Consider the following 12,408-nt stretch of genomic DNA (forward strand, 5'->3'; position numbering starts at 1 on the left):
ATTGGGGCAGCCCAACACTGGCCTGAGCAGACAGGAGAGTGAACTCTGCAAGCCTAAATTGGTGCTGAGAAAAAAGAATCACTGAAGCGTATGTACGTTACTGCTTCTCTGATGAACAGATACCAGTTTGGGACAGCCTATGCTGCCTCCCATTTCAGAAATTACATCTTTGATTGATTGGGTTTTCACTCTAGTTCACAGTTCAAAGGACATTCTTTCTTTCTCTGTCATTCAGTTGAGAAAAAAAAGTCTACAGATGAGAAAAATGCCTTCAGTTTACAAAGTGAACATAAATAGTAACTTTAAAAACATGCTTTCATTTCTAATCTAATGTTTAGATGCTGACTCTATATATAGGATTGGTATTTACAGTTTATTTACTTGAACTAAGCAAATTAAAATATAACTATATCATTGTGTATTTAATTTTCTGACATCCTAAAAACACACATAAGTCATTGTGTCCCCTTTAAAGTTTACACAAAGGTGATAGCAATTCTCCTGGCTTCCAGTACTCTTTACTTGTTCATTACAGAATCCTTTCAACTTTGCCTCTAGCAATTCACAAACTCATTTTTTCATGAGTAAATATTTAAACCAGATCTGTTTTAAAATGTCTACAGAAAGGAAGAAGATAAAAGCAAGTATTTAGATTTATAGCTAACCAGGTAATAATCAACTGCTACTAGTGCTGAAAGAACTTCATCCATGTCTCAGCTTTAACATGAACCTTTAGTCCGGGTAGGGGGCTGTGAGCCTTTGTGCCCTTATGGTAATGTTCTTAAGCAAACAGAAGATTGCCACACACCTCACAGGACAATTAATTCATTGAAACAGGACATTTAAACTTTTCCTTTTCATCTGTAATGTAAGAGTTAGCTGCACTAATATTTGACTTTCTGTTTCACAGTGGAAAGAAAGGATAAGAAAGGCAGAGAATTGGAACTTAGTCCTCTGATCATTGAGAACTTGCCCCGTACACCTAATGGTCTGTCTCCATTTAACTTCAAGTAACGCAGTCTTAAACATCTTAACTATCAAAATATATTCACTATTGAAATAAACAGCAAACAATTTCAGCATTAGGTGGAAAAAACTTGCTTTCACACACCGTTATTTATACTTCCTTGTGGAATCATGTTTTTGACTTCAGTCAAAAAGTCTTAAACTGAGATATTTCCACCTATTTGATGTTAAGTAGAACTCAAACAGATTTCAGTTCATCTACCTACTATTGTAGGAATAACTTCCTACTATTGTAGGAATAACTTCCTAGGCTGCTCTGAGGCAGGCATGTACGCTCTTCTAAACTGAGACATCTTATGTGAGAGACCTGAAGAACCAATACACAAATTCTGAACAAAAGCCTTCTGAAAACCACAGTGACAAACAGCAATCATACTTCATGGCAGGACTTCCATTATTTAAGATTCTAATGGTTGGTTAGTATCTAAATAAAGAAGATTTTAATGATTTCAAACGTTTTAGTATTGTTTCTATAAAAGCTGGAAATACATGCCAATTCTCACATGCCACCAGAAATATGAAAAATGAGCAATTGTTAACATTTCTGTTATTTAGTCAAAGGCTTTGTCATAGCCATGAGATTAGGGAACAAAAAAGTCTCTAATCTGGATTTACCATTGCAGTTCATGCCAGAGAAAGTGTTCTCCATGAGGCTGTCTGTTGCCCACTTAAAATTAGTAGTAGCTTCCTTACAGTTCTGTTTAGGATCCAAGCTTAGGCTTATTTACAAAAGCTGAATCACTGTAAACTAAACAATTCTGAGTTATTTCAAAAGACTTGGTAACCATTCTTTCACCATCTTTTAAAAATCAAAAATCCGTGATTTTGGAAAAGGTGGAAATATGCATATGAGTCACTAACTACAGTCAAAGCGGAAAGGGTGGTAATTTCTTCTCCCCTGTCTTTGATTACACCAGAGAGCAGAATTCATGTTTGAATAGCATGCTTTCTTAGAAGAAGGGAACAAACCAGAAAAGAGGAGAAACTGCATAAAATGAATTTATGAGTTAGAGATCCTAGATCAGAATAATACTGCTGCACTTTAGATTTCACTAACTTTCTTTTTTTGTAGATAAGAAAAGAAAGTAAAAACAAATGAAGGGGATAATACTTAATTTGATCAACTGAGGAATTAAAATAAATGCATATATGAAATTGCCTGTTTGGATTCAAACTCTGTCTAGAAACACCTTCTGCAACTCACTGAATCTGAAGTGATTTGCTCCAGTAAGTCAAGATCAGCATTTCATTCTTGGCATCAAACCTCATAGTGTTTGCTATGAAGAACATACTTTCTCTAAACGCTTTTAAGATATTATGTTGTCTACACTACGTAAATAGTTGAAAATGTTTGAATTTTACTTTCTAGGCTTACATTATACATGGGCAGGAGTTACTGCTGCAAACAATGTAACTTATGTGATTTATTCCTTTTATAGAAATCTGATTTACTAGTTTTCAGTGTTGCAATCTTTAACAAAAACTAAATTATTCTGATTCAGAGATATAGAATGAAGACACAAGAGAAATGCACAGGAAGTCACATTTATAAAAACTTTTACTATTAAAGATACTGTCTGATAATCTGTTTTTGTAAGTTTATTCCCCAAAGGGCACTAAAACTAGAATGAAAGAAAAACAAGGAAGTTTGACTCATTTGAAAAACAACTATCTAAGCAATATATGAAATGCTGAAGAATCCTTATTTCATTAAATTTAATACAGTATAAAACAATTTAAAAGTATGATTTAATGTACAATAGCATATACTTGGTTATATTTTAATTTAGCACAATTAAAAAAGAAAGGATGTTTATAAGAAACAGTGTGTCCTTATTAAAGTATCATGAGGCATTTCAGAAACTTGACAATTCCTTCTTTCTATAAACAATTGTTTCTGTTTGGAATAGGGGAAAAAAATCTCCCAAAACATAACTTCGCAGTTACAGAAACAAACAAATAAACCCAAGGTTTTCCACAAGATTACGTTGAATCAATTTTATTTTTCGTATTATAAAGTAGACAGCAATAAATGCAACAAGAATAATTCACTCCTTTTACTGAATTAAAAAATTAACAGGATGTAGACCATCAGTAGTCTTGGAAGAAGTAGTAAAAAGGCTTCTGTTGCAGAATAAAGAGGTTCTCTCCTTTTAAAGAGATTCTAATCCTCTCATTGGCCAAAAAGAAATAGAGAAACTGATTACTCATTTCCTTCCTAATGAACACAGTACTATAAAGATATTTATCTATATTGTTCTCTCTCACTGTAGCCTTAGTACAAAAGTTGTTTTTAAAGTTATCAACAAACTACCCCTTTTGAGTGTCAGAAAAGAATTCATACTCACTGAAGCCTACCTGATAGTAGGTAGAGGGTCTAGGAAGGCTGCCTTTCTTTTGGCATTAACACAAAAGAGAAATTAAAATTAATATGACAACATCAGAAGTGGACTCAAGACTCCCTAATCATGTGGTATGACAGGAATGTTTATCCTCAAGTGACTGGTCATAAGAGGGAACTTTGCAATGATAGTGCTGGACCTGCTGAAGTGTATTAACAAAATCATTTACTAACAAGAAAATGAGCCTTCAAAAGAAGTCTTCATAATTGTGACCGTCATTTTTTGCCAAGGTTTCAAGCTAAACCAGAAAACATTCGAAAGCAAAAAAGTTAATCCCACCCTAACAAGAGGAAAAGAGCACTTACAGTGAGGCTCATAGGGAGGAGGAGGATCCCCACAAGGAACACACTCCATGTCTTGAAAGCCTCCAAGCTTAGTCTTCCTATAAAATCTAGAAGATAAAGGAATGAAAAAACAGTTAATCAAAACCAGTTATTTGTCCTCACAAAATTAATCAGGTGTTTTAACGAAATTCCCTATAACTGCAAAATTTGTCAATCTGTCCCAATGCAAACTATCAGGAAATAGAAGGAAATAAAAGCAGACAAAAGTACATTAGATACTAATTAACAGTACAGCAGTAGATCTAAAGTAAATTGAAGAAAAATTCTAAATCTGTTAGCCCAAATGCATAGTCACTATAATCTTATATTCACATAAGAAATAAACAATTCTGGAGATTTCAGACAGAAATCAGTATCCTGTTTTCCACACAGATCACAACATACAAGACAAGTATGATGACCTTGCATTATGCAAGCTTATTTACACATTTAAAAAATAAAAAGTGAACTGATTAATCTACAAAACTCTCCTAAAAGACACAAGATATTACAAGGTAATTATCACCACTAACAGTATATAATGGACCAGACGCCAATGGGTTCTAGTAAAAGTCCCTAAGATACCCTCTAACTCAGAGAAAGAAAAAAATCACTCATAAGTTGGTTCATTTATGTACTTGTACAGAAGGGCATTCCCCCCCTCCCAAAGTTTTAACATGCTGTGTGACAAATCTTCAAAAAATAAGATTATTCTGATTGTTTTGTAGACCATCAAAACAGTAAACATGGCTTTTCAGAATTATATTTTAACAAACCAACAATGCCTCTCTGACTCTTCCTTCTCCTCCAGAAAGTTCTTCACTACCAACCAAAATCACAAAATCTATGGACTGAGTGCAAATTTATGAAGTGACGACATGAGTCGCAATTACATTATCCAATTCTCTACTTTGCTTTTGTATTCTCACTTAAATGCATACTTTAAAAATTCTAGATAGCAAGCATTTCAAGGTATGAAAAAATGGATATTGCAAACAGAAGTATCAGTTAGATGGTTTAGATAACTAATAGCAATGGGAGGCCACAAGCAGTAACAGGTGAACAATAAAATAAAACTTTAAAGCAAACTAACCAGCCAGTTACTCATTCCTAAAGAAATTAATGCAAAAACATTAAAAAAACAAGCTGTCATACCAAAGGAGACATTTTATTCTAAAGACACTTCAAGAACTCTACTATTGAATTTATGTTTGAAGAGCTTACTGACTACAGTGACAGGCAGAAGTCTACATTCCTAAACCAGGGAACAAGAATAATACTAAATGAAAAAGCAGAACTTTAGAGTGCTATATTTCAAATTTGTATGAGAATATGACATCCTCTAAAGAACTTATCTACAACAGCTCCCTAATCAAGTAGGTCTGTCTATCTTTCAACCAGTCATTAGCACCAAGCTAGAATCAATAACTGTGGTCTGTTCAAGATGAGTACATGAATTAAGCATTTTCTGTAGTGGTAGTGGTACAGTAAATAAAAAGTACTAAATCTACTGATGTTAAGTTACTAACACTGCAAATGCCATTAAAGTATGAAGACTGTATCAGCTAAAGCAAACAGCTTTCGAACTGCTCAAGAAACTCATGCTTTAACAATGCGAACAGAAACAGATTCATAGGCTGTAAGACTGAAGGGGCCACTGTGATCATTTACTCTGAATGAAATGTGTTAATATTTGTTTTTAGCTGACATGCTCACTGTAGTGTTTTGAAGCTGAACAATAGGGAATGGCATGTTGGAAACCTGTGCAAAACAGAAATAAATATGATCACTGAGAGGTAAAACATTAGCTAAACCATTTGGCTTGGCTAGTTATATCGTCTATTCGCTTAGGCAGCATCTAAACTGACAGACAGGTATGACTGGTGGCGTGTTCTAAAGTTCTGCTCTCCAAAATGTCCAGAGCAGATGATCTGTGACTTCCCTACCCATGACTCCCTCCCTCCTCACGTTTCCAACTTTGCTGCCAGTAAAAGCAGGTTGTGGCAATAGCCCTCATTTTAACACATACTCAACACAGGTATCTAGAATACATTCTAGTCCAGAATACTAAGAAGCATTCCCAGGTCTCTCAGTTTAGATTTACCCTTAATTCATGTTTTAAGCTGACTACTTTTTTGTTCCTTTCTCGTCTTCCAAAATTTAGCGTATATTGTTTACACCACAAGAAGAAAATTTTCTCCCTGCTGACAGCCAAATAAGCCCTGTAATATGTATATATTAATAAGTACTAAGAGCATAAATCAATCCACCATGTGGCTGCAGGTAGTATCAAGAGTGGTTGTGAGTAACATCTAATGCCTGGGGCTGCACCTTCTTATACCATGACTTATATAACATTAGTTACCAAAGCGTTACTAAGTGTTTTTAAATGAAGAGACCTCACTTCTGGCTTGAAAGGAATAAGTGTAGGAGCTTCAACAGTGTTCAGATATTTGATAGTTGGTATTAAAAAAAAGTATATAAAAATAAATAAAATAAAATGGCTGAGAAATATATAGGAAACAAATGTATCAAGCATCTCTGAAATATATACCCTGAAAATACAAAGGCTGTTACAAGTGCAGATTGGTTCTCATAACCTACTCCTATCAATTAAACTACCAATCCATAATTCAAAAAAGCATCAGAAATGCCTTTTAACAAATTCATGGCATGCATTTATAATAGCAGACCTTGGCCATAATGTAAAGAATAGCCTTTTGGAGATCTTAACAATACTACAAACAGAGAAGATTAGCAACAGATCTGGGATGACTGGACAACAAACTAAGCACAGGTCCTGATTTATAACAGCAGTTTCAGTGAGTCTCTACACTGTTATAATTTGTTCCACAACAATTCTTTCCAATCCATTTATGATTCTCAGCCAGGATCATGCTCTATGACTTTACCAACATGACCAAGGAAATTCAGGAGCATAAGTCACAGCCACTACTTTTGACCTAAAAATATACGTGTACGAGAATTTTTAGGCATTGACCTAAGGAGGGGAAAAAAAGTAAGCAGATAATGTGATCAGTCTTCAAGAAGGTAACTGTGTATGTTTCCAAATGTTTAATTTTTTATAACAATGAAGTAAGTCACCAGTAACAATATATTGAAGTATTTTGCTCAGGCACTGCATAGACAATACTCTCAAAGATCAGGTAGGTAATATCAAACCATTTTTATAGATGAGATAATTAAGACTGCAATTCTGAAATTATGTGCTCAGATCATACAGTAAATTATTGGCAAGGCCAAGATTAGAAACTAGGACCTTCATACTTACATGAAGGATACAAACTTTTATCTGGAAGACATGAACAAGCAAATGTTAACACAAATTAGTTTCGAATTTCAAGTCTCATCTTCAGAAATGGACTTACCCTGGTAAACAGTCTCCACATAGTGCATTGCTGGTGGCAGAACAGTTGGCCTTCTGAAACCGGTTAACTAATGCACAATCCAGACAAGGCTTGCACTTCTGAAAGCCCCAGTCTTCCTTGAATCTGTTTGGCCTGCATGTCATGCACTGTGCATCCTCCCCATATCCAAAGCCGCATTCCTGTAGGGATTAACAAGCAATAGCAAGCTATTCAGTGAAAGCGTGAACAAGAAGAGAATGCTGGGATAAAATGAAGACCTAGTGTAATTATTACCAAGAGTAGGTCTTTCTAGAGACAAAAGCCATCCTTTTAGCAAGTTCAAATGTGTCTTCCACTGCTAATAATCTCCCTTACTTCTATAAGTAATACTTAGTCATCCACTTTATTCATGAAACCACTGTGTATTTGAATGATAAAGGGCTTCAAGGACTCCCACAGTTTCATTATTACTAGCTTATGGTAGAATTATTGAGCTGTCTGTTTTTTAATTAGGTCAGTCATGTGAAAGTGCAGAAACTGGGACAAGTGAAGTATAAAGGCACTTACTCAGTTACAAAAACAGCAAAGAAGCACTTTGATATTAAGGTTCATAGCTAAGGTGAACAAAGTTAATTGCCAAAGAGAGTGCACTGATCTTCAAAGGCTTAGAATTTTTGTTACCAAATAAACCAGAGCTGGTTAATGACCATCAGCTAGTCATGAAACGTTGCTTAGCCACTAAGAAATCAGAAACTCAATATGCTCCAGTTCTAACAGTTCTTAAACTGTTGGAGAAGTTTAATAGCTCTGCAGATCACAGAGAGGAACAATATTTTACTATACAAAGAATATTGTTAAGATTGGTTATGTATCCCAAATATAGCTGTTTAAAGAAATTATTTCCATTCATTTGCAAAAGGACACCTAACACAACTGACAGGCTGCGAAGAGAAACACTTCACCCAACAACACGTAATAGTTTGGGGACTGAATTCTCTGAACTGATTATCAAGAACTATCAATCTATTTCATTTTTATGTCACTATTTCTTAGAGTTATCAAGTTACCAAGAGTTGCTACTCCCTTTTCTCATCTCAATATCCTATTAATTTTTTGCAGTACTTTGGAGCTAGATTCAATGCATTAGTGACACACTGCAAAATGGCAAGAGGAATACAACAAATTGCTGCAAAGGACTTATTGGGAAGGGAGTAGGTGGGAAAGGCACGATGTGGGGACATCCTGCTCCACTATGTGGTCTCAGTGGAAGAATAGGGCATCTTCCCAGTGGGAAAACTGCAAGAAATCTTCAACAGGGGCAACTTAAGAGGAGGTTTGCACCAGTTTCCAACAGACAGACAAATCATTGCAGTTAGTAACAAAAAAAGGCATACTACAGTTTCATACACTGTACAGCACAGTCCTCCTGTGAAGATACTGGCCCTAATAAAGCTGGTAGGCAAAAGGAGATAAAAATATTTCTTTTTTTTTTTTTTTTTTTTTTAGATTTACTGCAGCCATAGAACATTTTCTACCATTTTATTTCAAACCTACCAGTTTCTACTAGGAATCAACGCCAAAACAATGGAGGCTCTAGCAGTTCTATTTTATATCATCTAAAAATATCTTATTGTGTTCAGTTTTACACTCAATTTCATTTATGCAATTACAAAGCTACATTTTTACCACCAAGGACTGGAACCAGACTAACTACTGTTAGGAGATTTTGCTCTTCCTAAGTCTAAACAAACTTCTTCATTGAATCTCATTATTCCTTAACACATTCTTTCTAAATACCTACTCTTTATTCTTTCTATTTAGATCATCCAAATAGTAGTGTTATAGGGTATATTATATAGCTCATCAAACCGTGTATATTCGGATCTTTTGATAAATCACTTGGAATCAGTCCCTCCCAAGTCCTAGTAAACTTTCAAATATAAGGCTTAAATTAACTTAATTATAAGTTTTCCTTTCCAGACTACCTTTGAAGTTTCTGATCAAAACCAAGCAAACACCAGGAAATAAAGTCAGAATTAAATGCCTTCATCTCATTGGCCCAAACTACCAAAGCTTGACTAAGTTGTTTCTAGCTCTCTCAGATCTGCTTTGCTATAGTTGGATGTATGGACACATCTTAGTGGTCCTTTAACCTGGAATGGTTTACTTTAAAGCTATAAAAATGGTGGATGCAATATAAAGTAATCTTCTGCCCAAGGAATTTACAGTCTCCAGTCTTTTCAAAGATGGCTTCTAAGTCCTTGCCAGGAATTCTGCAGATATAATTCGTAACAACTACAACTTTATATACGTGGTTTTTATGTTCACATAATATTTGAGGTAGTTAACTGCCTGGCAGGTGCAAATAAATATTTAAGCTTGTAAATCAGGCAGAACTTCAAACAGATCTGTACTCATAATTAACCACATTCCCAAAACTGAAGGATACGATTTAGATGATGGATTCAAACCCTTTGTAATCTTGGACTTTATAATTTAGCAGTCCAGCAAAGATACAAACAATTGACTGTTCATCTTTTATCAGTACATGTGCAAAACTGATGTGCACCAGTTTTCCTAGTGCACTATTTATGAAGCTGTCAAGTTATATGGCTGATGAGATTTGAATAGTTTCCAACTTCCCTCATCCCTTCTATCCTCCCACTCATATTTTCAAAAGAGGGCTCATCACCTGTGGCAGTTCACCTCAGGACTGCAGAAAAGAGAAATGAAAGTTGTAACCTCAATTAGCTAGATTTCAAAAAAACCCACTTTTTTATTTTTGTGCCAGAAAAGAAAGCACAAAAAAAAATTTACAGCAGGTAAATATATGCTATATTTATTTCTCCTATTGTGAAGTGTACTGTGAAGAACACTTAGCCCACTCTTCCCTTTCCACTTCCCCTTTTCAACACTACCATCAATGGTACAAGGTAACATTAATGAAAAATTTCTCTCTCAAATGATACACAGTACAAGCCATGAAAACCCAAACACTAATTTAGAAAATGGCATTAAAATTAATTTTAAAAAAATCCTAAAAATTCAAATGCACTTCTATTTTCTGGATTTTTATACAGCTTTCACTATCACAGTATTGTAACATCTTGTTACCTATCCCCAGAGCAACTTTGTTCAGAATTGAGTTTCACTAAGGATATCAAGTGAGATGACTGGTCAAGGCCACCTAGGAATCTGTAGCAAACTAGTTAACTAAACTCATAACTTAGTTTCAAGCTAGAAATATTAGAAGTATACAATAATACACACACCCCTCAAAGTACGACTTTGGCAGTGTAAACATTTTTTTCAGTGTACACTACCTAAACACTGATTCAGACAGAACAACCAAAAGTACAGCAGACTATAAAGAGTAATGGAGTTAAGTGGTATGGTTTTTCCCTAAAAGTTGAATGCAATGCAGAAAGTAAATTAACAGTAAATTAGATTTTAAACATTCTTTCAATTAAAATAACCTCAAATTTCATTTAAAAAAATGCTTTCAGGCATCAAGATCATAATCCGCAAGTACATTTTAGAATTTGTTTCTACTTCCACTGATTAGCCACAACCTACGTAAGTCCCTAGACAGTACAGCACAGAGAAGTTTCACTTAAGCCACGATGATTACAAGACTACTTGGGTATTCTCAAGAAAAAGCCTTCCAGTCATTAAGACACCTTTTTTCCTTTTCAGAGCCAAGATGCAGGTATCTTTTTCCTTGCAAGGAAGCAACCTATGAAATGTAGCCCTGCCTTAGCAACCATCAAGCTGCCTCTGTTTCACAGGCTCTCTGTACAGCTGCAGTCTCTTGGTGACAGTATTTATCATCATGTATTTGGTGGCAATGCTGGCTTAAGGCACTCTCTCCTTTTCATCTCTGCTTTTTCTTCCTTGTCATACATTGTCCTCAGCTGTATCGATACAACTGACTATGAGGCTGAGCTGTAAGTCTGACCATGGGACTGATCCAGGTTAAAAGTGATCAGTTCAGTGATCTGTTCCATAGTGCACCCTAAAAATCTACTCTGTCAGCATCACTGCACTGTGGAAAGAACTTGCTATTGCCAAAACTGTCATTTCAGTGTTTCTGAACTATGACCTCAAATGTGATCTGTTGACAAAACAATCTAGAATTGCAGTTAAAGTTCTGAGTTGCAATATAAGTTTGATGAGGCTGAGATAGGGACTGCTTTTCCTATATAAATAAAGAAAAATACATGGAAGCTATAGAGAGTTACAGAATTTTTTATTTTTTATTTTTTTAAAAAGGCAAAACATGGTGAAAGGACTGGAAGGACTCATTTCTGTACTGGAACATTTTCAGGAAAAGGCTGAAACCCAGACTATCCCAGTTTTTTTCTTTTTCATTAATTGTGATTTATATAAATTTGAATCACATATAAGGTTTGATTTATACAGAAACACATTATTGGTAAGACAGGACAAAAAAGGCTCTTACAAATCAAGCCACAGCAATGACTACTCAGGCACTGGCAACTTTAAGCCACTTAAGGAATGAAAGATACTAAACCACTTAAACTTAACTACATTATGCTTTGTTTCCTACTAAAGGAATCAGAAATGAAATAATCCTGAGCCACATGAAGCAAACAGTTCCTTCTGAATCAGTACAATCATTTTAGTCTCCCACCCCAGAAGAAAGCATTGCTTAAAAAAACCCCAAACCAAAACAAAAAACAAAACAGACAAAAAACAACCCCCAACAAAAACCCCACACACTCAAAAGCAAGCTGCTTCAGTGGTTCAAAGACTTCAGAAACATTACCAAGGACACATGTTTATGAGAAGAAAAGGCTATATAGTTTTGGGGTTTTTTTAAAAAATAAATAGAAGCAAACAAACAGGAGAAGCAGCTTTCACTCCCTTCCCCATCAATGCTAAATTGTTCATACAATAACAAAGCTGTCTTTCTTATAATGGCAATATGTTAAAAGTACTTTATAAAAACCACAATTAACATAAGTGATCAATGGATTTTACTTCTAAGTTAATGCAATATCTGCAGCACTGCTGCTAGAACAGTTGATAGGGAATCACAAAGGAAAAGTGGAGGGTGTACTATTTTTTCTTATTTTAAGGAAGAAAGAATTACTTTAAAAACATTCTTGAAAAATAGAGTCCCACTAAACTGTGACAACAATACCCAAAAAGAATAGTCTAGATTCAGAACTAGTTACATGAAATAAGGCTGGGGTTTTTTACTGGTTTGTTAGTTTGAAGCTATAAAGGGTATCTGAAATTGCTTATCTATGCAGACAGGAAGGT

The 12,408-nt window shown here is 35.0% G+C and overlaps 1 protein-coding gene across 3 annotated transcripts in view; it reads right to left on the reverse strand.

Moving 5' to 3' along the window:
• TNFRSF19 (TNF receptor superfamily member 19) overlaps positions 1-12,408 on the reverse strand; it is a 66,575-nt gene that overhangs the window by 32,863 nt on the left and 21,304 nt on the right. For all 3 annotated transcript variants that reach the window (XM_074860028.1, XM_074860026.1, XM_074860027.1), the window contains 2 exons: positions 7,141-7,319; positions 3,734-3,819 (listed from right to left, as the gene is read on the reverse strand). In XM_074860028.1, the coding sequence (XP_074716129.1) occupies positions 3,734-3,819; positions 7,141-7,319 (265 nt within the window). The remainder of the gene's footprint in view (positions 1-3,733; positions 3,820-7,140; positions 7,320-12,408) is intronic.

Source organism: Strix uralensis, chromosome 2, assembly GCF_047716275.1.
Source record: "Strix uralensis isolate ZFMK-TIS-50842 chromosome 2, bStrUra1, whole genome shotgun sequence".
NCBI lineage: Eukaryota > Metazoa > Chordata > Aves > Strigiformes > Strigidae > Strix > Strix uralensis.